At 43.9% G+C, this 26,165-nt stretch overlaps 1 protein-coding gene across 9 annotated transcripts in view; it reads left to right on the top strand.

Annotated features, from left to right (window-relative positions):
* The window catches only part of STAU1 (staufen double-stranded RNA binding protein 1), an 81,016-nt gene that overhangs the window by 5,508 nt on the left and 49,343 nt on the right, over positions 1-26,165 (top strand). For 3 of the 9 annotated variants that reach the window (XM_017944712.2, XM_017944714.2, XM_031656835.1), the window contains exons 2-3: positions 12,627-12,697; positions 21,266-21,554. The exons of 2 other annotated variants lie outside the window; for them this stretch is intronic. In XM_017944712.2, the coding sequence (XP_017800201.2) occupies positions 21,350-21,554 (205 nt within the window). In that variant the 5' untranslated portion in view covers positions 12,627-12,697; positions 21,266-21,349. The remainder of the gene's footprint in view (positions 1-12,626; positions 12,698-21,265; positions 21,555-26,165) is intronic. 4 more of the 9 variants (XM_017944720.2, XM_017944719.2, XM_017944715.2 and 1 more) reach the window with 2 other exon arrangements.

Genomic DNA, 26,165 nt, shown 5'->3' with positions numbered 1-26,165 from the left:
GCGTGAGCCACCACGCCTGGCCTGTAGGGCAACTTTCTTTGAGCCTTTTTACTGGATTGAGTAAGAGTGTAACTCAGCATAAAGATGAAACTTTCATGAAAAAGGTATCTTTTTGTGGGATTCCACAAGCCAGTTCCAGAGTTTGTTGCCCAGGCTGATCTTGAACTCCTGAGTTCAAGTGATCCTCCCACCTCAGCCTCCTTAGTAGCTGCAATTATAGGCAGTGGCCTTGTTTTCATGAGCTTCTAAATGGGATCATCTTATTTGATGTCATATTTAGTGATGCAGAATTGTTCAGTTTGAGGAAGTATAAATTCCTCCCCTCTCAAGAGCTTTGAGGTAGCTTTTTTAGAGCTTTCAAAAATATTTAGAGAATTTTATGACAGATTTGTTTCACATTAGACCTATAACAGGTTATTTTACCTTGACTTCTGGTGATGGAGACATTTGTGGTTGAAATGCTTCTCGTGTAATTTTCTACATGAGGTTTTCTTTAAATAAAACTTCACCAGAATCAAGGCTGTATACCATTTGTGCTGTTCCAAAAAATATAAATTGCCAGTTAACGGTTGAACTATGAGAGGGCATGTTAGTTGCTATGATTATTTGCCCCCACCATTTTATTATGAAAAATTTCAAACATATTAACAAAGTTTATGAAGTTTTATTGTACATCTCTTTAGATACCGTCTACTTTCTGTTTATTTCTGCCCTGTTTCATGGTGGTGAATACCATCTACTCTTTATCATTAACATTTTACCATACAGTATTATGAAGCTTGAATAATGTTGGCTAAATCCATTGTTCTCACCTGCTAAGGAGATAATAGGATTATAAATATATAGCTAAGTTTATCTTATCAAATGCCACCGGATGGATGGCTTAGATATCTGTCTTATTGACAGCTTAATGCTCTGAACTAGAAAACCTTACCAAAAGAAAAGTAATATTTTTAAAGTGGTAAAATGGAAATTATTGCAAATAGCTTAATTTATTTTTTAAATGTTTACATTCCCATACTAGTGAATAAGGTTGATGTAACAGTGATTTATGTCACCAGATAAATGGAAGTAGAGAAAAATCCCTCAGGCTGTTAATTGCTGTATATTTTCTGGGATTACATGTGTTTATTAAAGAAGTAGACTCGGGGAGCTCCCTCAAAGTATATTTACTGAAAGCAAAAGTGGAAAAATCTATTTGAGAAAGTGTTTGCTTTCGATTAAAAATTAGTCTTCTAAATATCAAATCTGTAACCCATCTGGCTTCTGTTTAATCTGGAATCTAATTTGGGAAAGAAGTGTGATGACTACGTGGGTTTATAAAAGTAATGGAAGCAAAACTGGCCATTTTATTATGATAGAAATTTTGTGTCATGTCTCCCAGACAATAAAGACTAAGAAAATCTATTTAAATACATTGGGGTCTTTTCCCCTGAGTGAAAATGATTGCTGAGGGTTAAACCTTCATTAGATTGCCTCTGCTTTTTTTTTTTCTTTTTTTTTTTTTTTTTGGAGACAGTCTTGCCCTGTTGCCCATGCTGGAGTGCAGTGGTGTGATCTCGGCTCACTGCAACCTCCACTTCTTGGGTTAAAGCAATTCTCCTGCCTCAGCCTCCCGAGTAGCTGAGACTACAAGCGAGCACCACCACACCTGGCTAATTTTTTGTATTTTTAGTAGAGACAGAGTTTTGCTGTGTTGCCCAGGCCGGTCTCGAACTCCTGAGCTCAGGCAGTCCGCCCGCCTCAGCCTCGAGAAGTGCTAGGATTACAGGCTTGAGCGACTGTGCCCGGCCTTACCCCTGTATTTGATGTAGCTACAGAACTGGTTGCTCAGTGAGTGGGTTGGTTTTAGTCAGCATATTCTCTGATCCCATTTAAAACTTTTTACAAGTGGAGTGTCGCTGTAAGTTTTATAGATGTTCATGTGTAAGAACAGGTTTAGTGAATTTGCTGGATAATAATATTCGCTACTATTGAGCTCTGTGATTCTAACCATGGGCCAGGTTAGAATTACAGGATGAAGGTTATTTTATGCAGAAAAGGAATCTAAAAGGTCAAGTTGAATTTACCTAATAATATAAAAGTTGCAGTTCATTTAGCTCTTTCCTTGAACCAAAATAAAAGGGTTTCTTAGACCCTTTATGTTGTATTTCTAATGCAAACATCTTTGCAGCGTAAAGGTCATAATTGCTGAGGATACTTCCCAGAGGCCAGATAACTGGCTCAGAGTCCTGAGACAGCAAGTATTAGTTCTAGAGCATAGGCTGGTCTGACTCCAAAGTCAGTGCTCTTTCCACTGAACCATGCTTTGTCTCTAAATTATGCTTAGGTGCTTTTTGTTTAGGATAATTGTTTCTGCTTGTCACTAGCGGCCCTCCCCCGACTCTCCCCACCACAGCAGCTGGGATGAATTTTGCTCATTAGAACCTTAGATCAGTTTGAAAGAAAGCCTGGTTAAGTAATAGTCTTTTAAATGGACCCTTGAAATAGCTTTCCAGTTTGCTTTTATTTGTTCTGTCAAATTAAGCTAAAACTTAAAACTGATCCACAGGTTTGTGTGTGGGGAGGGGCTGTCTTATTAACCTTTGTGTTGAAGGAGGCCAGCTCCTAAATTACTACTATCATGTGCCATCAAGTTTGTTAAAAATTGCTGGCACGGTGGCCACGCCTGTAATTCTATCATTTTGGGAGGCCAAGGCAGGCGCACCACCTGAGGTCAGGAGTTCGAGACCAGCCTGGCCAACATGGTGAAATCCTGTCTCTACTGAAAATACAAAAATTAACTGGGTGTGGTGGTGTGTGCCTGTAATCCCAGCTACTCGGGGGACTGAAGCAGGAGAATGGCTTGAACCTGGGAGGTGGAGGTTGCGGTGACCTGACATTGTGCCACTGCACTCCAGCCTGGGCGACAGAACAAAACTCCATGTACAAAACAAAAACAAAAACAAAAAACCAATAGTCCAGATTGTTGCTAAAAAATTCGTTTCTTCTGAATTCTAACGTTCTGCTTTAGTGGAAATGAGTTAATTAAGCTTCCAATTAACTTTATAGGATAGGTGCTGGTTGTCCTCTTTGCTTCCTAGCCCTTTCTAACATCCCTTTTGTGGCTGATACTGTTGGGAGTATTTAATGCAGCTTTCTGTTTGGAATTGAGCTGCTTCCTGAACAATTTTGTTTTACTTTTCTTTGAATCGGTGATCTGAATCAGAAGCTTTTTTGGTATTCCACCCGGGCAGTCGTCGTCTTTTATGGCTAGTCTTAAAAGGCTGGATCAATGAAATTAAATCTGCCTTTGGATTTGAGCTTTTAGTGAGATGGTGTCTGAAGTTCCATTTTGTGTTTAACTTCAACTGAGGCTACCGTGTAGTCTGTAATGACATAGCATGTCTCGCTAATCACTAAAAGGTGTTGGAAATACCCCTTGGGATGAAGTGAGCAGATAATGCTGCTTACATTGTTACTATATTAGCTCCTTTCAGAGATGAGCTTTAGGATCTTACTAGATCTTGTCTGATTTTCTCCTGTCTTTGCTTTTTTGAAGTCTGTGCCTTCTATAGATTACAATTAACTGAGGCATGAATTTTCTACCCTTGCAGATTCCACCCTGATACAAATAGGGCCATTGTTTGCTGAAGCCATTGTGATTTTATGCAGAATGTTGGGCAGTCCTTTCCTCTGTCAGAAAGAACAATTTATATGTAATGATAAGTCTAATTATGCTTGGAAGCTTATTTTCCTTGTTGCACAATTGAACCAACCTGCTCATGAAAGCTCCATGACCCTTTACCTAGATGACATTCAAATATAGTTAGGCAAATAAGTTTCCTTTTGGTTTATCATTGAGTAAACCTTTGCAACCTGTAATGTTTAGCAAGTGACTATTTCTGTATAGTAATTTTCCTTTTAGCTGAGAATTTATTCAAGCACCAAACATAAAAAAGAATACAAGTGAAATCAACTTTCTTTTGCATGAGGGACTTTCTATAATTTGCTACTTTTTTATCATCTTTTTTTTTTGAGACAGAGTCTCGCCTGTCGCCCAGGCTGGAGTGCAGTGGCCAGATCTCAGCTCACTGCAAGCTCCGGCCTCCGGTTCGTCTCATTCTTCCTGCCTCAGCCTCCCGAAAGTAGCTGGGACTACAGGCTACTGCCTATCTCAGCCCGGCTAGTTTTTTTTTTTGTATTTTTTAGTAGAGACGGGTTTCACTGTTAGCCAGGATGGTCTCGATCTCCTGACCTCGCGGATCCACCCGCCTCGGCCTCCCAGCTGGGATTACAGGCTTGAGCCAATTTTTTTTTTTGAGATGGCGTTTCTCTTGTAGCCCAGGCTGGAGCAGTGGCTGATTCAGCTCTCGCCACTTCTTGCTTCCCAGGTTCAAGCTGGAGCCCCTCCTGCCTCAACCCTCCTGGAGTAGCTGGGATTACAGGCGTGCACCACCTGCCCAGCTAATTTTGTATTTTTAGTAGAGATGGGGTTTCAGCCATGTTGGCCAGGCTGGTCACTAACTCTGACCTCAGGTGATCCATCTGCTTTGGCCTCCCAAGTGCTGGGATTACAGGTGGTGTGTGGGCCACCATGCCCAGCCTTTTTTTTTTTTTTTTTGAGATGGAGTCTTGCTTGTTGCTCCAGTGGCTGGAGTGCAGTGGCACGACCATGGCTCACTGTGTGCCTCAGCCCCTGTCCACACCCACCTTCCCCACCTCAGCCTCCCTCCTGCTGACTACATGCCTCACCACCACGCCCGCTAATTCTTTATTTTTTAGTGCAGAGATCGGGATTTCACCTCATGCCAGCCAGGATGGTCTTGACTCCTGACCTCAGACCCGCTGCTCCTCAGCCTCCCAAAGTGCTGGATTACAGGTGGAGCCACTGTGTCTCGGCTCTCCTTTTTCATTTGCTTTTCTTTTTATTTATTTATTTATTATATATATATATATATAGTTTGAGATGGAGTCTCACTCTGTCATCCAGGCTGAAGTGCAGTGGCTCAATCTTAGCTTCCTGCAACCTCTGCCTCCCGGGTTCAAGCAATTCTCCTGCCTCAGCCTCCCGAGTAGCTGGGATCACAAGCACCCACCACCATGCCCAACTAATTTTTGTATTTTTAGTAGAGATAGGGTTTCACCATGTTGGCCAGGCTGGTTTCGAACTCCTGACCTGAGGCGATCCCCTCGCCTTGGCCTCGGCCTTTTTAATCTTCGTAATAGGGTGTTTTGAATGTGGCTTTTTATTATCATTTTATAATGTAAGTTATGGTCTACCGTAATAATGTTTAACAGCTGACTTTGGCATGGCATGTCATACTGTTTTGTTTGTTTTTTGTTTTTTGAGAAGGAGTGTGGCTGAGTTGCCCAGGCTGGAGTGCAGTGACGTGATGTTGGCTCACTGCAATCTCCACCTCCTGGGTTCAAGTGATTTTCCTGCCTCAGCCTCTCAGGTATCTGGGACTACAGGTCCGTGCTACCATGCCCGGCTAATTTTTTAATTTTTAGTAGAGATGAGGTTTCACCATGTTGGTCAGGCTGGTCTTGAACTCCTGACTTCGTGATCCGCCCACTGCAGCCTCCCAAAGTGCTGGGATTACAGGCGTGAGCAACTGTGCCTGGACTTTGTTTTTTTTGTTTTTGAGACGGAGTCTTGCCCTGTCGCCCAGGCTGGAGTGCAGTGGCATGGTCTCTGCTCACTGCAACCACCACCTCCTGGGTTCAAGCGATTGTCCTGGCTCAGCTGCCGGATATCTGGGATTACAGGTGCCTGCCACTGTACCCGGCTAGTTTGTTGTTTTTTTTTTTTTTTTTTTTGTATTTTTAGTAGAGACAGGGTTTCACCCTGTTGGCCAGGCTGGTCTCAAACTCCTGGCCTTGTGCTCCACCTGCCTCGACTTCCCAAAGTGCTGAGATTACAGGCATGAGTCACCACACCCAGCCGGCATGTCATAGTTTACAAGCATTTCGCCTACATTACCAGTTAATCCACCCAAGAATCATATGATTACCATTTTATTAATCATATGAAATTGTGGCTAGGCGCGGTGGCTCAAGCCTGTAATTCTAGCACTTTGGGAGGCCGAGATGGGTGGATCACGAGGTCAGGAGATCGAGACCATCCTGGCTAACACGGTGAAAGCCCGTCTCTACTAAAAAAAATACAAAAAAAAAAAATTGGCGGGCGTGGTGGCGGGCGCCTGTAGTCCCAGCTACTTGGGGGGCTGAGGCAGGAGAATGGCATAAACCCGGAAGGTGGAGCTTTTGCAGTGAGCTGAGATCCGGCCACTGCACTCCAGCCCGGGAGACAGAGCGAGACTCCATCTCCCGATCTAAGACCAAAATAAAAAAGACATCGTGGTAGGCTGGGCGCGGTGTCTCACCCCTGTAATCCCAGCACTTTGGGAGGCCATCAGGCAGATCACTTGAGGTCAGGAGTTCAAGACTAGCCTGGCCAACATGGTGAAACCCTGTTTCTACTAAAAATACAAAAATCAGCCAGGTGTGGAGGTGGGTGCCTGTAATTCCAACTGTGCGGGAGGCTGAGGCAGGATAGTTGCTTGAACCCAGGAGGTGGAGGTTGCAGTGAGTGGAGATGGTGCCACTGCACTTCAGCCTGGGTGACAGAGTGAGACTCTGTCTCAAAAACAATAAAAAAAACCCTAAAAAATTGTGATGGTATCCCATTTTTTTTTTTTTCATCACCCCAGGCTGGAGTGCTGTGGTACGATCATAGCTCACTGTAGCCTCAACCTGATGGGCCCAAGCAATCCTCCCACATCAGCCTCTCAAGTAGCTGGGACTACAGGCACATGGCACCACACCTGGCTAATTTTTAAATTGTTGTAGAGATGGGGGTCTCACTTTGTTGCCCAGGCTGGTCTGGAAATCCTGGCCTCAAGTGATCCTTCTGCCTCAGCCTCCCAAAGTGCTGGGATTACAGGCATAACCCCATTTTACATTTTAAAAGGGTGAGGCCTACAGATGTAACTTGTTTAGGGTTATTCAGGTGAGTGGCAGAGTTGCAACCCAAACTCAGATCCCCAGTTGAGAGTTTTTTTACATCATACCCAACATCTGGTTTGCCCTTACCCTAAATACCCTTTTACGTATTTTGTTGTCGTCGTTTGTTTGATTTTGACACAGGGTCTCACTCTGTCATCTAGGCTGGAGTGCACTGGCACAATCACCCTTCATTGCAGCCTCCACCTCCTGGGTTCAAGCAGTCCTCCCACCTCAGCCTCCCAAGTAGCTGGGATCAAGGTGTGTGTGCCACCACATCTGGCTACTTTAAAAAAATTTTTTGGCCGGGCGCGGTGGCTCAAGCCTGTAATCCCAGCACTTTGGGAGGCCGAGACGGGCGGATCACGAGGTCACGCGATCGAGACCATCCTGGCTAACACGATGAAACCCCGTCTCTACTAAAAGATACAAAAAACTAGCCGGGCGTGGTGGCGGGCGCCTGTAGTCCTAGCTACTCCGGAGGCTGAGGCAGGAGAATGGCGTGAACCCGGGAGGCGGAGCTTGCAGTGAGCCGAGATCGGGCCACTGCAATCCAGCCTGGGCGACAGAGCGAGACTCCGTCTCAAAAAAAAAAAAAAAAAATTTTGTAGAGACAGAGTCTCAGTATGTTGCCCAGCCTGGTCTCAAACTCCTGGGCTCTTTCTCCCACCTTGGCCTCCCAAAGTGTTGGGATTATAGGCGTGGGCCACCATACCCAGCCATCTTTTACATTTTTATGTGTCTTTTTCAGTTATGAGGTGCTGTGTTGTTTTTTTTTTCTCTTTGAGACAGAGTCTCGCTCTGTCACCCAGGCTGGAGTGCAGTGGTGTAATCTTGGCTCACTGCAAGCTCTGCCTCCCGGGTTCAAGCAATTCTCCTGCCTCAGCCTCCTGAGTAGCTGGAACTACAGGTGCCCACGACCACGACTGGCTAACTTTTTGTATTTTTTAGTAGAGACGCAGTTTCACTGTGTTAGCCAGGATGGTCTCGATCTCCTGACCTTGTGATCCACCCACCTTGGCCTCCCAAAGTGCTGGGATTACAGGCGTGAGCCACCGCGCCTGGCCAGTGCTATGTTACTACTAAAGGGCTACTGTGAGTTATTTATTAAAAAATTTATGTTGGGTGTACGAATGTGAATTCCATCCGGACAGTGACTGTGTCTTACTGTGCATACCTTTCCCCAGTGCCTAGAATAGTGCCTGTAAATAGGTGTTGAATAATTATTTGTTGAATGAATAAAGTAGTGAATTTAATTCATGCTCTTGTATTCTAATATGCTTTTGTTTTCCTTTGAGATGGAGTCTTGCTCTGTCACCCAGGCTGGAGTGCACTGGTGTGATCTCGGCTCACTGCAGCCTCTACCTTCCAGGTTCAAGCGATTTTCCCACCTCAGCCTCCCAAGAAGCTGAGATTACAGGCGTGTGCCACCATGCCTGGCTAATTTTTTTTTTTTTTTTTGAGATGGAGTCTCGCTCTGTCGCCCAGGCTGGAGTGCAGTGGTGTGATCTCCACTCACTGCAAGCTCCGCCTCCCGGGTTCACGCTATTCTGCCTCAGTCTCTGGAGTAGCTGGGACTACGGGTGCCCGTCACCACGCCTGGCTATTTTTTTATTCTTATTTTTTAGTAGAGACGGGATTTCACAGTGTTAGCCGGGATGGTCTCAATCTCCTGACCTTGTGATCCGCCTGCCTCAGCCTCCCAAAGTGTTAGGATTACAGGCATGAGCCACTGTACCTGGCCATGCCTGACTAATTTTTATATTTTTATTTTATTTTATTTTTGAGGCAGAGTCTCGCTCTGTTACCCAGGCTGGAATACAGTGGCCCAATCTTAGTTCACTGCAACCTCTGCCTCCTGGGTTCAAGTGATTCTTCAGCCTCAGCCTTCCAAGTAGCTGGGATTACAAGTATGTGCCACGATGCCAGACTAATTTTTTTTATTTTTAGTAGAGACAGGGTTTCACCATGTTAGCCAGGCTGGTCTTGAACTCCTGACCTCAGGTGATCCACCTGCCTTGACCTCCCAAAGTGGTGGGATTACAGGCATGAGTCACTGCGCCGGCCTAATTTTTGTATTTTTAGTAGAGATGGGATTTCACCATGTTGGCCAGCCTAGCCTCAAACTCCTGACCTCAGGTGATCGGCCCACCTTGGCCTCCCAAAGTGCTGGGATTACAGGCGTGAGCGCTGTGCCCGGCTTAGTATGCATTCTTGACTGGGGAAAATTGCAGTGGTAAGTGTGCACTATATAGATATATTGGTAATGATCATGATGGCTTTGAATTATCTTTTGAAATTGGAGGATTTGAAAAAATAGATTTGCATATGGAAATATGAATTTTTGTTGTTTTTTTGACATGGAGTCTTGCTTTATTGCCTAGGCTGGAGTGCAGTGATGCAGTCAGGGCTCACTGCAGCCTCAACCTTCTGGTCTCAAGCAGTCCTTCCATCTCAGCCTTCCAAGTAGCTGAGACTACAGGCACATACTACCATACCTAGCTAGTTTTAAAATTTTTTGTAGAGATGGGGTCTCCATCTGTTTCCTAGACTGGCCTCGAACTCCTGGGCTCAAGAAATTCTGTCTTGGCCTCCCACAGTGTTGGGATTACAGGCATGAGCCACCACACCTGGCCAAAATGTGAATGTTTGTATGAATCTCAGCTATCACTGTGTAAAAGTATTTGAGATCCATATGGGCGCAGTCTGCTGTATTTCTCCTCTCTCTCTCTCTCTCTCTCTCTCTCTTCTTTCTTTGCTAAGTTGATGGTTATTTTTTAGCATCATCTTTATGTCTGACTCTCATAGCCCCTTTTCCCATTCTTATATTTAACTTTTTTTGTGTGTGTTTTAAATTATTATTATTATTATTATTTTTTGAGACGGAGTCTTGCTCTGTCATCCAGGCTGGAGTGCAGTGGTGTGATGTCGGCTCACTGCAAGCTCCGCCTCCCAGGTTCACGCCAGTCTTGTGCCTCAACCTCCTGAGTAGCTGGGACTGCAGGCGCCTGCCGTAATTATTTTGTATTTTTAATAGAGACGGGGTTTCACCGTGTTAGCCAGGATGGTCTCCAACTCCTGACTTCGTGATCTGCCTGCCTCGGCCTCCCAAAGTACTGGGAGTACAGGCCTGAGCCACCGCACCCGGCCCTTAAATTTTTAAATTTTATTTTAATAGAGACAAGGTCTCGCCATGTTGCCCAGGCTGATCTCAAACACCTGAGCTCAAGCGATCCGCCTGCCTCAGCCTCCCAAAGTGCTGGGGTTACAAGCATGAGCCATCACACCTGGCTTTTATTTTTTACTTCTGCTTTGGGCTAGAAAACTAGACACCCTGGACCGGGTGCGATTGCTCACACCTGTGATCCCTGCACCTTGGGAGGCCGAGATGGGCAGATCACGAGGTCACAGATGGAGAATAGCCTGGCTAACACGATGAAACCCCGTCTCTACTAAAAATACAAAAATTAGCCAGGCGTGGTGGCACCCACCTGTAATCTCAGCTACTCGGGAGCCTGAGGCAGGAGAATAGCTTGAACCCGGGAGGCGGAGGTTGCGGTGAGCCGAGATCGCACCATTGCACTCCAGCCTGGGCAACAGAATGAGACTCTGTCTCAAAAAAAAAAAATAAAGGAAAAAAAGAAAACTGGACACCCTGCTTCTCAGAATAGGGGATTTGGAAACAAAACAAAAACTAGACACCCAAACTTACAATAATTGTTCAACATGGAAAAGCTTGGCTTGAGTGAGGCCCCTGTTGTTAAAAAGCATGGGCTTGTTAGAAGGTCTTAGGTATTTGGGCTGCTCAGAGGCCTTTTTCAGTTCCCATTCATGCCAGTCTTTTGAATAGCTGAGGTATTAGAACAACTGGGCTCTAGACTGGAAAGTTGTTAGTATAATATACTATCTACGAAAAGAACCTGAACTGTTAAAATACCAGAAAATAAACTAGAGCTCATGGTTTATTTGTGGAATCAGTTAGACAGTGAACAGCAATTTTTTATTGCCTGTGAAGCCATAGTAGCAGTGAGAAACTGAAACAAGCAAAAACAGTGTAAGAATATATAAAAGCATCTCAAGGTAAGAAATTCTATGTGTTACTACTGACGGACTACCATTTAACTTGGGGGACCTCTAGATAGACTGCAGAATTTGAGAATTAAACTCAAATTCTGTCATCTAAAGTTCACTTCTAAAAATGATTATGATTTGTACTTATTAGAGATAATGTGCTTTTTTCATATTTTGCAATTTAATATACCACTATTTTATGTACCCAGTGCCTATTGGTAAAATTTTCCATGAAATTGTATTTGGGTCACCAAGCATATGCTAACGACATTTATGAATAAAGTAGTAGGTATAAAGGGAAAGAAAACACAGGTTTGAAAATCAGTCTTATGTGGTTGGACAATATGTAATATAAGTTATGAAGCTGGGTGTGGTGGCTCATGCCTGTAATCTCAGCACTTTGGGAGGCTGAGGTGGGTGGATCACCTGAGGTCAGGTGTTCGAGACCAGCCTGGCCAACTTGGTAAAACCCCGCCGTTTCTACTAAAAACCCCAAAAAACAAAAATTAGTCGGGCGTGGTAGCGGGCACCTGTAACCTCAGCTACTCGAGAGTCTGAGGCAGGAGAATTGCTTGAACCCAGGAGGCGGAGGTTGCAGGGAGCCGACATCACGCCACTGCACTCCAGCCTGGGGGACGGAGTGAGACTCCATCTCAAAATAACCCAAACAAACAAAAAAACCCAAAGATTATGAGATATTCACATTACTCTCATCAGGAAATAATTGGAACTGGAAAAGGAAAGTTCTGCTGTCTCTTATAAATGTGTCTGCAAAATATTCTTCACTTAGCTTCCAGGCAATCGTGTCTTTTTTTTTTTTTTTTTTTTTTTAAGAGTCTTACTCTGTGGCCCAGGCTGGAGTGCAGTGGCATAATCTTGGCTCACTGCAACCTCTGCCTCCTGCATTTCAAGCCATTTTTGTGCTTCAGTCTCCCAAGTAGCTGGGATTACATGCCTGCGCTAATTTTTGTATTATTTATTTATTTTCTTTGAGACAGAGTCTCGCTCTTTTGCCAGGCTGGAGTGCAGTGGCACGATCCCAAGTCACTGCAACCTCCGCCTCCCAGGTTCAAGGGATTCTCCTGCCTCAGCCTGCCAGGTAGCTGGGACTACAGGTATGCCATCATGCCGGCTAATTTTTGTATTTTTAGTAGAGATGGGGTTTCACTGTGTTGGCCAGGATGGTCTCAATCTCTTGACCTTGCAATATGCCCACCTCCGCCTCCCAAAGTACTGGGATTACAGGCATGAGCCACCGTGCCCAGCCTAATTTTTGTATTTTTAGTAGAGATGGGGTTTCATCATGTTGGCCAGGCTGGTCTCGAACTCCTGGCCTCAGGTGATCCGCCTGCCTCAGCCTCCCAAAGTGTTGGGATTACAGGCCATGAGCCACCAGGTCCGGCCGCTTGTGTCTTTTGAAGACTCTACTGCATGCTGCCTCAAACCATGACATCATGCCTTCAGTCTTCCCTACTTGTAAATTACAGGTTTCCCCAAAACTTGAGCAGTATGTCTTCAGTTTCAGAAAAAAGACCTACCCTACTAAATTATTATTTTTTATTTTCCAGAGTTTATTAACCACTTAACCTCTCAGAACTGAATGAAAACAACATTGTTCCTGGAACGCCCTCTTTTTAAGGTAGATATAATTTGGCTTTATAATTTCTGGCCTGTTGATAATCAGTGGTACTTTTGAATTCTTTAATGAGTTGTGTAGAGAATGATTTTTACTTCTGGCTGTAATATTAGAGAAGCAAAATAAATTTTATGCAGTTTGAATTTCATCTTTACTCTTGATTTAATCAGAAAGTAAGTACGAAAAGTTATTGGCAAGAATGTAAAGCCTATGTTCTTTAAATATAGAGACATGAGAATTGATGACTGAAGCTGTCATTAAACATGACTGGCTCAATAAGCTTCTTGGTCATAGTATCTTTTGTAGTTTGGTTTTTTAAAAAAAACCCTTCGATTTCTCAGATTGTTTGTTAAATATGATTTTCAAATTGTGGAACAAATTTAGCATTGTTTTCTATCGTGAGATAGGGTTATGAATCAAGCTTCGTTTACCACTAGCAGCTTGTGAACATTCAGATGAAAAAGGAGTTTTCTAAGAGTGTTCAAGATTTTCTGGTCTTTTGTCAGGGCAATGCCAAATACACTATGTGGGTTAGCACTGCTTCCTGCTTTTAACACTTTCCCTCTAAAAGCTGAAAGCACATTGCCATACCATATCTCTGAGGTAGTAATTAGGAGACAAGTTAACCCACTTTTTTTGAGAATGAGGAAGTGGAAACATAAGGAAATTATAGAAGTTGTACAAAGCTCAGCGAATGGTTTTAAACTCACCACACTGGATTTGTATAATGCTTTGCTTTTCTTTCTTTCTTTTTGAAACAGAGTTTTGCTCTTGTTGCCCAGGCTGGAGTGCAATGGCGCCATGTCGGCTCATGTCAGCCTCCCGGGTTCAAGCAGTTCTCCTGCCTCAGCCTCCCAAGTAGCTGGGATTACAGTCATGTGCCACTACGCCTGGCTAATTTTGTATTTTTAGTAGAGATGGGGTTTCACCATGTTGGTCAGCTGGTCTTGAACTCCTGACATCAGGTGATCCCCCCACCTTGGCCTCCCAAAGTGTTGGGATTACAGGCGTGAGCCACCATGCCCGGCCTAATGCTTTTCTTTTTAAATAATTGTTTTATCATGCCTCAGGATTCCTTTAGTGTTTTGACTGTCTGATTGCTGCAACTGAGGCTTTATCAAATATCCTATTATGAAGTGTTTTGGGGAAGCTGAGGCACAGAGGAGTGGGTTGCCAAGAGCTGGGAGTGGAATTGAAAGCTACAACTCAGAAGTTTGATCTGCTTTAACATTGTTGGTTGCTACTTAGCAGCAAGGGTGATTTCTTAGAAAGTGAGTCTTGGCACTGGTCTGTTTTGCATGAAGATGCTGGTAAATGCAGTTGTGTTTCTAGGTAGGTGGCACATGGTTACAGATTACAGTTTCCCTTTTCTGAAAGGAAAAGCCTGTTAACCATTATGTTGAACCAAGCCCCTTCATAGTCAAGAATATGTCACACGGTACTACTTTTAAAAGTCTCCAGCAGATCATGAACAGGTATTCATTTTTATTGCCTTGAAAGTTTTCTATGTTTGTATAAGTTTAGATTAAAAACTGTTTACAAATATATGTGCTTGAATTTTGTTAGTTTTGAGAATATCTCCTAGAGAAGGAGAGACGGAAGCTTGATAAAGTTTTAAAACTAGAAAACAAAATAAGGTTTATAGTTTTTTAGGCTGTAGAGGTAAATTGTTTTTCACTTTAGCATGGTGTGATGGGTTTTCTAGGATGAAAATTAATAATGAAAATCTCTTTTAGGAAGTATTTCTTTAAGCAGACCATCTGACCTCCCAACTGTTACATTTGTGTGGAAAGAAAGTCCTCCATTGCCCATGGCATTGGGCCAAGTGTGAGACAGGGACTACATTCAGTCTCACTTGTATTGCAAGTGCAAAGATCTTGAACAACCTGGGTTGTTTCCAGACATTATTTTTGGTTAATTTTATTGTCTTGCAAGTGAGTGTGCCTCCTCAGGGCTAATCTCCTCTTTGTGCTTGAGCATCAGGTACATAGTGATTTGTTTCTTTTTTTTTTTTTTAAGTAGTTTGGTCATATTTCTTTTAAAAAAACCTTTTATTATTGGTTATTTAGTATATATAGGCCTGCTATTGAACATTATTTGCTTGACATTGACCTTAAAGCAGTCATTTTGGAAACGATCGTATAGGACGATAGTGATTGACATGCTTCGTGTACTAGCGTCTGCCCTGCCTACAGGTATTTGGATAATGTTTGGAGTCAATGAATTAGTGTTTTGGGGGGCTGGGAGGCAGAAGTAATGGAGAGTGAGTTTACTTTCAGAAAACATTCAACCATATTGCAACAAGAAAGATGTGTCAGAAAAGAAACTTAGAAATAACCGGTATAAGGAATGATGTGGGTATTTTAGATGTATTTAAAGGCTATTGAAAAGGACTTTATATTGTAGAAAAAGTGGTTTATTACTTAATGTTTTTCGATTGACCAAGTTTCTGTAGGAGTGGAGCCTCTCAAAAAACTAAAGAGAACAGAATAATAGATTTACACGTGATTGCTTAAAGGTGTCGTCTTGTGTCTTTGAGGAAGAGTTTAACACACAGATCCTTTCCAGCATTTAAGAATGTGCAGTCTGCCATTTGTGGGTTTACATGTAATAGATGCTTAATAAGTTTTTGTAGACTATTAAGTGAGTATATTTTAGAATTGCTTTTGCTTTATAACAGCGAGGCACAGGAGTGCTCCTTTGTATCTGTATATCCGTGTTACATCAGATTTACCGAAAGACTTCCAAGGGGAGATATTTAGTGAAATGTTTGTGACGATCTGAAAAGGAGGCTTCTCCAAAATTGGGATTACTTCTTTCCTTCTGTTTTGTTTTCAGACACATCTTGTTTGGAAATATCACTTACTATGAAGGAGAATGATATGTTGATGAAACAAAAGTACAGCTACTACATTATAAGTTGTGTTAATCCAGTTTAAAAATTGATTATTAAAAATGTTTTTTTGACTGGGCACGGTGGCTCACGCCTATAATCCCAGCACTTTGTTGAGGCCAAGGCAGGTGAATCAGTTGAGGCCAGGAGTTAAAGACCAGCCTGACCAACATGGTGAAACCCTGTTTCTACTAAAAACACAAAAAAATTAGCCAGGTGTGGTGGTGCATACCTGTAGTTACCACTACTCGGGAGGCTGACACAGGAGAATCACTTGAACCTAGGAGGCAGAGGTTACGGTGAGCCAAGATCGTGCCACTGCACTCCAGCCTGGGCGACAGAGTGAGACTGTCTCCAAAAAAAATAATGTTTTTCCAGGCCGGGCATGGTGGCTCATGCCTGTAATCCCAGCACTTTGGGAGGCCAAGGCGGGCGGATCATAAGGTCAGGAGATCGAGACCACGGTGAAACCCCGTCTCTACTAAAAATACAAAATATTAGCTGGGCGCTGTGGCGGGCGCCTGTAGTCCCAGCTACTCAGGAGGCTGAGGCAGGAGAATGGCATGATCCCGGGAGGCGGAGCTTGCAGTGAGCCAAGAATGCGCCACTGCACTCGAGCCTGGGTGACAGAGCGAGACTCCGTTAAAAAAAAAAAAAAGTTTTCCCATAATTGCTTAAATATTTCATAGTGCAAAGATTTAACAATCTGTAAGTTGAAAATGGATAAGACTAAGCATATATTAGCCATAGCACAAGATAATTAAAAAAAGACTAAGCACGATTGCAGATAGTTCTGTAAACCATTTCTAGAAGGGTCTGCCTTCTTGTATATTAAATCACTCAGATTGTGCTCAGTACAGTCTAGTCTTGGTAGGTTCACTGCTGAGTGCCAAATACACATTTTGTGACCATTTTTTAGTACATCATGTGTAATTAAAAAAAACTTTCGTAGAGCTCATGTGCCGAGATTCTTCTTCACCACAACCCATAAAAGCTATTTGACACTTGTAAAATGGTAACTGCCAGCCAAGGCAAGATTCTATTTTTATGAGAAGATTTTTGTGTTACCAAGCCAATCTTAAGACGCAGGAGGACATGGAATTAAGGAATCTTTTAAAAGAAATACCTGTAACTCCATCATTTTGCACGTTTTATTATGGTGCTTATCTATGCTATGTAAAATTAGGGCTTGAGACTAAGATGAGTATGTTTTCTTGATCTGGTGTCTAAAGCCCTTCAAATAGGGAAAAAACCAGGAGATGAAAGGTCCTCATCTGTGTGGGAGGCAGAGAGGCAGGGAAATGGCAGCACGACACAATTCACAGTAAGAGGTGTTTTCCAGCACCAGCAAGATCTGAAGAATCTGCGTTTCAAACTTTTCAACCTAAATTTTACTGTGTATAAAATAGTGTTTGTCTCTAAGAAGACTCTAACAAAGCATTTTGATCTCTCGAGTCCTTAATTTACCTGATGGAAAACAATCCTTAAAGACAGGTTTAAAGGAAGACTTGTTTGCATTTAAGGACTTAGTCTTCAGGACAGTACTGTTGAGCAACAGGTTCAGAATTTATATAGAAGTTGCATTTCTAAAGTTCCACAGTTCCTTGAAGGCTGCTATTAACTATATCAGTATCAGTAATGAAAAACTTAATTTGTTCTTTGAGTTATGTGGGCAAATGATATATTTTCCCCCATTCATAACTGTGATGTCTGTCCCGGCTTCTCTTTGGGAGAGGAGCATCTGCTTGGGTGCTAAAATACTAGCATCAGGCTGGGCACGGTGGCTCATGCCTGTAATCCCAGCACTTTGGGAGGCCGAGGCAGGAGGATCACTTGAGGTCAGGAGTTGAAGATCAGCCCGGCCAACATGGCGAAACGCTGTCTCTACTGAAAATACAAAAGTAGCCGGGTGTGGTGGTACACATCTGTAATCTTAACTACTCGGGGCCGGGCGCGGTGGCTCAAGCCTGTAATCCCAGCACTTTGGGAGGCCAAGACGGGCGGATCACGAGGTCAGGAGATCGAGACCATCCTGGCTAACACGGTGAAACCCCGTCTCTACTAAAAAATACAAAAAACTAGCCGGACGAGGTGGCGGGCGCCTGTAATCCCAGCTACTCGGGAGGCTGAGGCAGGAGAATGTCGAAAACCCGGGAGGCAGAGCTTGCAGTGAGCTGAGATCTGGCCACTGCACTCCAGCCTGGGCGACAGAGCGAGACTCCGTCTCAAAAAAAAAAAAAAAAATCTTAACTACTCGGGAGGCTGAGGCAGGAAAATCGCTTGAACCTAGAAGATGGAGTTTGCAGTGAGCCAAGATTGTGCCACTGCACTCCACCCTGGGCAACAGAGCAAGACTCTGTCTCAAAAAAAAAAAAAAAATTAGCATCTATTTTTTAGGGCCTTTTGAGATGGGAAGGGGATTTTCTTTTCCTGTCTAAGAATATAAGTTACTTGTGACCTGGCGTGGTGACTCCCAGCACTTTGGGAGGCCGAGGTGGGCGGATCACGAGGTCAGGAGATTGAGACCATCCTGGCTAACATGGTGAAACCCCCGTCTCTGCTAAAAATACAAAAATTCAGCTGGGCATGGTGGTGGGCGCCTGTAGTCCCCGCTACTCAGGATGCTGAGGCAGGAGAATGGCGTGAACCCAGGAGGCGGAGCTTACAGTAAGCCGAGATCAGCCACTGCGCTCAAGCCTGGGTGACAGAGTGAGACTCCGTCTCAAAAAAACAAACAAAAAAAAGACTATGGCTGGGCGCGGTGGCTCAAGCCTGTAATCCCAGCACTTTGGGAGGCTGAGACGGGCGGATCACGAGGTCAGGAGATCGAGACCATCCTGGCTGACACAGTGAAACCCCGTCTCTACTAAAAAATACAAAAAACTAGCCGGGCGAGGTGGCAGGCGCCTGTAGTCCCAGCTACTCGGGAGGCTGAGGCAGGAGAATGGCGTGAACCCGGGAGGCGGAGCTTGCAGTGAGCTGAGATCCGGCCACTGCACTCCAGCCTGGGTGACAGAGCGAGACTCCGTCTCAAAAAACAAACAAACAAACAAACAAAACACACAAAAAATAGGACTATAAGCTACTTGTTCCATTAGTAAGATTGTATTTTGTGGGTTAGTATATGTGTGCTTGAAACAGTATCCCTGGCCCCCCTCTATCCACTAGATGTCAGTAGATCCCCCATTCTGCACACTGGTTGTGACAACCAAAAAATGTCTGCAGACGTTGACAGATGTCTCCTGGGGGAACAAAATTGCCCGGTCTTGAGAATCACTGCCTTAGATGCTCTGTTCAGGCTTAAATAAGACACATAAAAATGTTAAATTAGCAGGTGACTAATAATTTATGAGTATTGTTTGTTGAATTTTCATATTTATCATGTTGGAAATTTGAATTTACCTAGTCTTATTTGGAGAGTTTAACTTTTTTTTTTTTGTTTTGTTTTGAACTACATGTTTCAACCAACTGTTAGACGTAACTCCTTTAGGTGAATTTAAGGATAACATTTTTGAGGCAGTCTTAATTTAAAAAGCCTGTTCCTTTCTCAGCTTCTAGAAAACTTACATATTTATGACTGACTTGAGCTGAGTGCAGTGCCTCACGCTTGTAATCCCAGGACTTTGGGAGGCCAAGGTGGGCAGATCACCTGAGGTCAGGAGTTTGAGACCAGCCTGGCCAACCTGGTGAAACCCTGTCTCTGCTAAAAATACAAAAACTAGCCAGGCATGGTGGCTCACGCCTGTAATCCTAGCTACTTGGGAGACTGAGGCAGGAGAATTGCTTGAACCCAGGAGGCGGAGGTTGCAGTGAGCCAAGTTTGCACCACTGCACTCCAGCCTGGGCGACAGAGCTCTGTCTCAAAAAAAAATTAAACATTTATGACTGACTTGAAATCCTGGCAGTCAGCCTGCTTTAGAGAGCATTAACCAAAAATCCTTTGGTCCACACCCTTTCTAAATTTAGGCATTCATTCAGAGTCTCAAACTCTAAGGGCCACTCAGGACACAGTTGGGTTGCTCTTTCTGGGATGGGAGTACATTCTGGAGCAGATACTTTACTCTTAGCTTATTATTTGACCTTGAGACCTGTGGTTGGTGTTGTGAAGTCGTACATATACTACGAGTGACTTTTTTGTTATGAAAAGTGCTCTTCTTAAGACAGTTTACAAAAAGGAAAAGGAGAAGGAGTGAGTGAGTAAATGAAGAGGGGGGAAGAGAGGAGGAAAAAAGTTTCTATTTTAGCAGCTGATGGGGGAAAAATACCCAATGAAATAAGGTCATAGCTGACTTCTGAATGGTTCTGGACTTGTTTCTTGACACTGGTGACTTGTCTTCTAAGACCATTATGTAGATCTTCAATGGAACTCCTCTGTTATTTTGTTCTGATTCCAAAAGTAAAAAGGAACAACTGCACTCTTGGGGAATTTTGTTGAATAAGGTAATACTTATGCCTCTGCTATCCAGAGTCACATTTCGACTGAGTTTCTTTTGAGTTTTGCAGTCCTTTTTGTTCTCAGTAAGAGGGAATGTGCCAGGACTCCTCAAGTAGCTTAATTGCTCTGGTCATTCGTCTGTTTCTTGAGGACCAGCTTTAAAAATCATTTTGATACTCAAAAAAAAATTAACAAACTGTTTCTTTATAATAGAACTTCTAGTTAGTTGGTTTGTTGGTGTCTACATTGGTTGGCTATTTCCTGAGAGACCTGTCATTCTGTCTTTGTTGCCACTGGTTATTTTTAAGTACTTTGACTCATTAAAAACATTTTCGGCTTTTAAAGGATGGCCACGAAAATGAGCACAACTGTCCTTATTTTTGACTCGTGAAGAAATTTAATGTATTTAGAAGTAATGCCTTCATTATTCTCTTAATTTACAAGATGAGGTAAACAAGCTCCAGTGCTCCCCACCCCACCACCACACCAGTAAAATTGCCAGTCTAAAATCCATTCCTGTCTTCTTCATCTCCGCTTTTGCTTTTAATAGTATAAATTCTCTAGTATGTTCTTCATTACTCACATCACTTCTCAGGATCTGTGAGCCTGGGTAGGGGTGGGATAGTTTTCTTGTTGGGGGTTTGTAATTAAATGAGACCTCAAATAAGCCTTTTAGGAAAACAATACATCTGTCATCACCATAGGGAAAAAGAAACAACAGAAGTATCCTACCTTCCTTCTGTCAACTTAAAACCCTAAGGTTGCCAATCTGAGCCTTGGTCCTTAAGAGGAAGCAGTGTTCACATTCACCTGTTCCTGGTATTATAAACCTAGTTTGCTTTCAATTTCTTGTAATTTTGAGACCAGAAAGAAACCTTTACTATGCCCCAATTACTATAGAAACCTCTCCATACTTTTTAATTTGCATTTTTGAATGTAAGCTGTAGTTTGCAATTCTTAATATTCACCAGTAAATATTGTACCCTACTGATTCTCTTTGTATAATGAATATGCAGAGCACATGGGTATTGTAAATCATTTAAAAAACACTGTGGGAAAGTCACAAGGCCAAGAAACTTACTGTATACCAAGGAGAAACATATTTCGAATAAATGAACATAGCTCCATGCTAAATGGAGCTATTTTCATAACTGAGTAGGTGACACCATTTTGACTGAATATTGGCAATTACATATCTCCTCTATAATTTACCTTTTTATTTTCTTTCCCTTACAACTTTTAGGTAGAACTTTAGACTTCATAGCACTGAATTAACCTGCACTGAAAGCTGTTTACCTGCATTTGTTCACTTTTGTTGAAAGTGACCATGTCTCAAGTTCAAGTGCAAGTTCAGAACCCATCTGCTGCTCTCTCAGGGAGCCAAATACTGAACAAGAACCAGTCTCTTCTCTCACAGCCTTTGATGAGTATTCCTTCTACTACTAGCTCTCTGCCCTCTGAAAATGCAGGTAGACCCATTCAAAACTCTGCTTTACCCTCTGCATCTATTACATCCACCAGTGCAGCTGCAGGTAAGCATATGAATCCAAGTGTCTTCTATTTCAAATGTTTTCTTACCCTGTTTTCTGATCTGATAAGTAGGTTGCAGATTTAGGGAGCTCTCACATTTACCTTCAAAAAGTAAAAGAAAATATCACCACCCACACTTCTTTATCCCAGTTATACAACACTGGTTGTGTAGGGGATTGACAGAGGCCTCAGTTGACAGACCATTGTAGGTTGTGAGAAAGAGAATTGAAAGCTGAAAACTACACAGACTATAAAGCCTCCTCTGTTAAAGAGTGGTGGCTGGCAGAAAGAATTGAGCAGTAAATACCACCTTGGATATTCATCGTTGTATGGGATAATTCTGCATTTAAAATTATTTCCCAGAACAAGCCAGGTGCCATGGCTCACGCCTGTAATCCCAGCACTTTGGGAGGCTGAGGCAGTTGGATCACCAGAGGTCAGGAGTTCGAGACCAGCCTGGCCAACATGGTGAAACCCTGCCTCTACAAAAAATACAAAAACTAGCTGGGCTTGGTGATACACACCCGTAATCCCAGCTACTCAGGAGGCTGAGGCAGGAGAACTGCTTGAACCTGGGAGGTGGAGGTTGCAGTGAGCTGAGATTGTGCCGCTGCACTCCAGCCTGGGCAATAGAGGGAGACTCCATCTCAAAAAAAGAAAAAAGTAAAAACTAGGCCCGGCGCAGTGGCTCACACCTGTAATCCCAGCACTTCAAGAGGCCAAGGCGGGTGGGTCACAAGGTCAGGAGTTCGAGACCAGCCTGGCCAATATGGTGAAACTCTGTCTCTACTAAAAATACAAAAAATAGACGGCCGTGGTGGTACGTGCCTGTAGTCCCAGCTATTCAGGAGGGTGATGCAGAAGAATCCAGCCCAGACCCAGGAGGCAGAGGTGCAGTGAGCGAGGATCATGCCACCGCCTCCCATCCTGGGGCTGACAGAACTTTAGAGACTCTGCTTCATAAATAAATAAATAAATTTTTTTTTTTTTGAGGCCAGTCTCGCTCTGTCGCCCAGGCTGGAGTGCAGTGGCACATCTTGGCTCACGCACCTGGCACTGGGTTCACGCCATTCTCCCTGCCTCAGCCTCCCGAGTAGCTGGGACTACAGGCACCCGCCACCTAAGCCAGCTAGTTTTGTATTTTTTAGTAGAGCGGGGTTTCACCGTGTGGGATGGTCTCAGTCTAGGCACAGATCCTTTGTGCAGCTCTGAAGTGCTGGGATTACAGGCTTGAAACTTCCACAGCATCAAACCAAAATAAATTCTAACAATGACGAAGAGCTCTTGTATCTGCATAAGCCTTCTTTTTTGAGTGTCTGTAAGATTTTATCCCAAGCAAGGGGGCAGCCAGATTTATAGAAAGCAAAAAGTACATTGACATTTATTTATTTTTATTTCTGTTTTGAACAAGTAAGGTTAAGTTTGGAAGGTTCCAGAAGTAGTTCAGAAATCATAATGAGGACCAATTAGAAATGGAATAAAGAAGCAGAGTTTTTTTCTCTTCTTTCCTTTCCTTTCTTTCCTTTCGTTTGTTTCACAGGGTCTCTACTCTATTGCCTAGGCTGGAGTACAGTAGTGTGATTATGGTTCACTGCAGCTTCAACCTCCTGGGCTCAAGTGGATCCTCCTGCCTCAGCCTCCTGAATTGCTGGATTATAGGTGTGAGCTACAATGTCCAAATTTATTTTCTTTTTTTTTTTTTTTTTTTTTTTTTTTGAGACGGAGTCTGGCTCTGTTGCCCAGGCTGGAGTGCAGTGGCCGGATCTCAGCTCACTGCAAGCCCTGCCTCCCGGGTTCACGCCATTCTCCTGCCTCAGCCTCCCGAGTAGCTGGGAGTACAGGCGCCCGCCACCTCGCCCGGCTAATTTTTTTTTTGTATTTTAGTAGAGACGGGGTTTCACCGTGTTAGCCAGGATGGTCTCGATCTCCTGAACTCGTGATCCGCCCGTCTCGGCCTCCCAAAGTGCTGGGATTACAGGCTTGAGCCACCGCGCCCGGCCCAAATTTATTTTCTTGTTAAAATTTTCTGCGTCATGGCCAGGCATGGTGGTTCACACCTGTAATCCCAGCACTTTGGGAGGCCGAGGTGGGAGATTGCTTGAGCCCAGGAATTGGAGACCAGCCTGGGCAACATGGTGAAACCCCATCTATACAAAAAAATACAAAAATTGTCTGAGCGTGCTCCTGCATGCCTGTGGTCCCAGCTACTCCAGGGGCTGAGGCAGGAGGGTCACTTGAGCCCAGGAGGTCGAGGCTGCCATGAGCTGTAATTATACGACTCTACTCCATCCAGCCTGGGAGACAGAGCGAGACCCTGTCTCAAAAAAAAAAATAAAAAAATAAAAAATTCTCCTTCTTGGCTGGCCACGGTGGTTTACACCTGTAATTTCAGTGTTTTGGTATGCTTATTTATTTATGAGATAGAGTCTCGCTTTGTTGCTTAGGCTGGAGCGCAATGGTTTGATCTCGGCTCACTACAACCTCTGACTCCTGGGTTCAAGCAATTCTCCTGCCCCAGCCGTCCTGAGTAGCTGGGATTACAGGTGCCTGCCACTACACTTGGCTGTTTCGTATTTTTAGTAGAGACGAGGTTTCGCTGTGTTGCCCAGGCTCGTCTCCAACTCCTGACCTCAAGTGATCAGCTTGCCTTGGCCTCCTAGATTGCTAGAATTACAGGTGTGAGTCATTGTGCCAGACTGGGAGGCCAATTTAAAAATTAGCTGGGCTTGGTGGTGTGCACCTGTAGTCCCAGCTACTTGGGAGGCCGAGGCAGGAGGATTGCTTGAGCCCAGAAGTTCAAGGCTGCAGTGAACTGTGATAGTGCTGTCTTACTCCAGCTGGGCAGCAGACTACGACTGACTCAAAACAAAGTTTAGAAGCATTCAAATCTGATTATTAGGAAAATGAACTAAAGGTACTTTACTGCACACAGGGGCTCATGCCCATAATCCCAGCACTTTAGGAGGCTGAGGCAGGTGGATCGCCTGAGGTCTGGAGTTTGAGACCAGCCTGGCCAACGTGGTGAAACCATGTCTCTACTAAAAATACAAAAATTGCCGGGCGCGGTGGCTCAAGCCTGTAATCCCAGCACTTTGGGAGGCCGAGGCGGGCGGATCACGAGGTCAGGAGATCGAGACCATCCTGGCTAACATGGTGAAACCCCGTCTCTACTAAAAATACAAAAAACTAGCCGGGCGTGGTGGCGGGCGCCTGTAGTCCCAGCTACTCGGAGGCTGAGGCAGGAGAATGGCCTGAACCTGGGAGGCGGAGCTTGCAGTGAGCCGAGATCGCGCCACTGCACTCCAGCCTGGGTGACACAGCGCGAGACTCCGTCTCTCAAGTGATTCTCCAAAAAAAAATACAAAAATTAGCCAGGTGTAGTGGTGTGCGCCTGTATTCCTAGCTAATTGGGAGGGTGAGGCAGGAGAATCACTTGAACTTGGGAGTCAGAGGCTGCAGCGAGCGGAGATCACGTGACTGCACTGCAGCCTGGGCAACAGTGAGATTCCATCTCAAAAAAAAAAAAAAAGATTTAAAACCTTTGAAAAATACCTAAACATATTATAGACAAGAAACTGAGGCTAAAGAAAGAAAACTTAAAACCAATATTCTTATGAATAGGAGACAGGGTCTGACCAAAAAAAAAAAAAAAGGGGAGGGGGGATAATAAATAAAAACAATATTCTGCCTCCCAACACCCTCCCTGCAACATGGCAAGACCAGTGAAATAAATAGAGTGTCAGTGTTGGGTGTTTTTTTTTTTTGAGATGGAGTCTCGCTCTGTCACCATCCTGGAGTGCAGTGGAACCATCTTGGCTCAGTGCAACTTCCTTCTCCTGGGTTCGAGTGATTCCTGCCTCAGCCTCCCTAGTAGCTGGGGCTATAAGCACATGCCACCGTGCCTGGCTAATTTTTGTATTTTTAGTAGAGACGGGGTTTCACCATGTTGGCCAGGATGGTCTCGATCTCTTGACCTCGTGATCCACCTGCCTCGGCCTCCCAAAGTGCTGGGATTACAGGCATTAGCTACCACACCCAGCCTAGTGTGGGTATTTCTATACCAGCGTCACCTTATAACAGAGTCTTTTCTTCCCCTTCCTTATGCCTATTTCCTTTCAATTTCCTCCTTTGTCTTCTCATTTCCTTTACTTTATGAATCTGTTCTTAGAGCGTTTGCTTCTCCCACTCGGCTGCATGGTATCTTCCACGCCACCCCCACGGTTCCTTGGACTGGTTCACCAGATAACATTCTTGATTTTTCATAGTCCTGTAGAGATGTTGTTTTCCCCATATTTGTCATGTGAGACTCTCTGAAAAGGAAAAGGCACAGACTGTTTCAGTCCTCTGGGATTTATTGCTTTTTCTTCTAATGAGTTCTGGTGTCCAAATCCTATTGACTTTGTAAAACTCCTGCCCACCAACATCATTTTATTTTACTTATATAATTGTTAGAAATAGATAAGGTCTGAGGATGGCAGCCTTTGGAGAAAAGACTAGAGGATGCCCGGGAATGAGAGTTTCACTGTATGAAAGATGACAACCGTTGTTTGAGAGATGGTAGTGGTATGTTGAGTTTAGCGAAATAATGGGCAGCTGGCAACTGTCATAAACAG

The sequence above is a fragment of the Papio anubis genome, chromosome 16 (assembly GCF_008728515.1).
Source record: "Papio anubis isolate 15944 chromosome 16, Panubis1.0, whole genome shotgun sequence".
In the NCBI taxonomy this organism is placed as follows: domain Eukaryota; kingdom Metazoa; phylum Chordata; class Mammalia; order Primates; family Cercopithecidae; genus Papio; species Papio anubis.
Note: the sequence above shows the minus strand (reverse complement) of the source record. Positions and strands in the feature narration are given on the sequence as shown.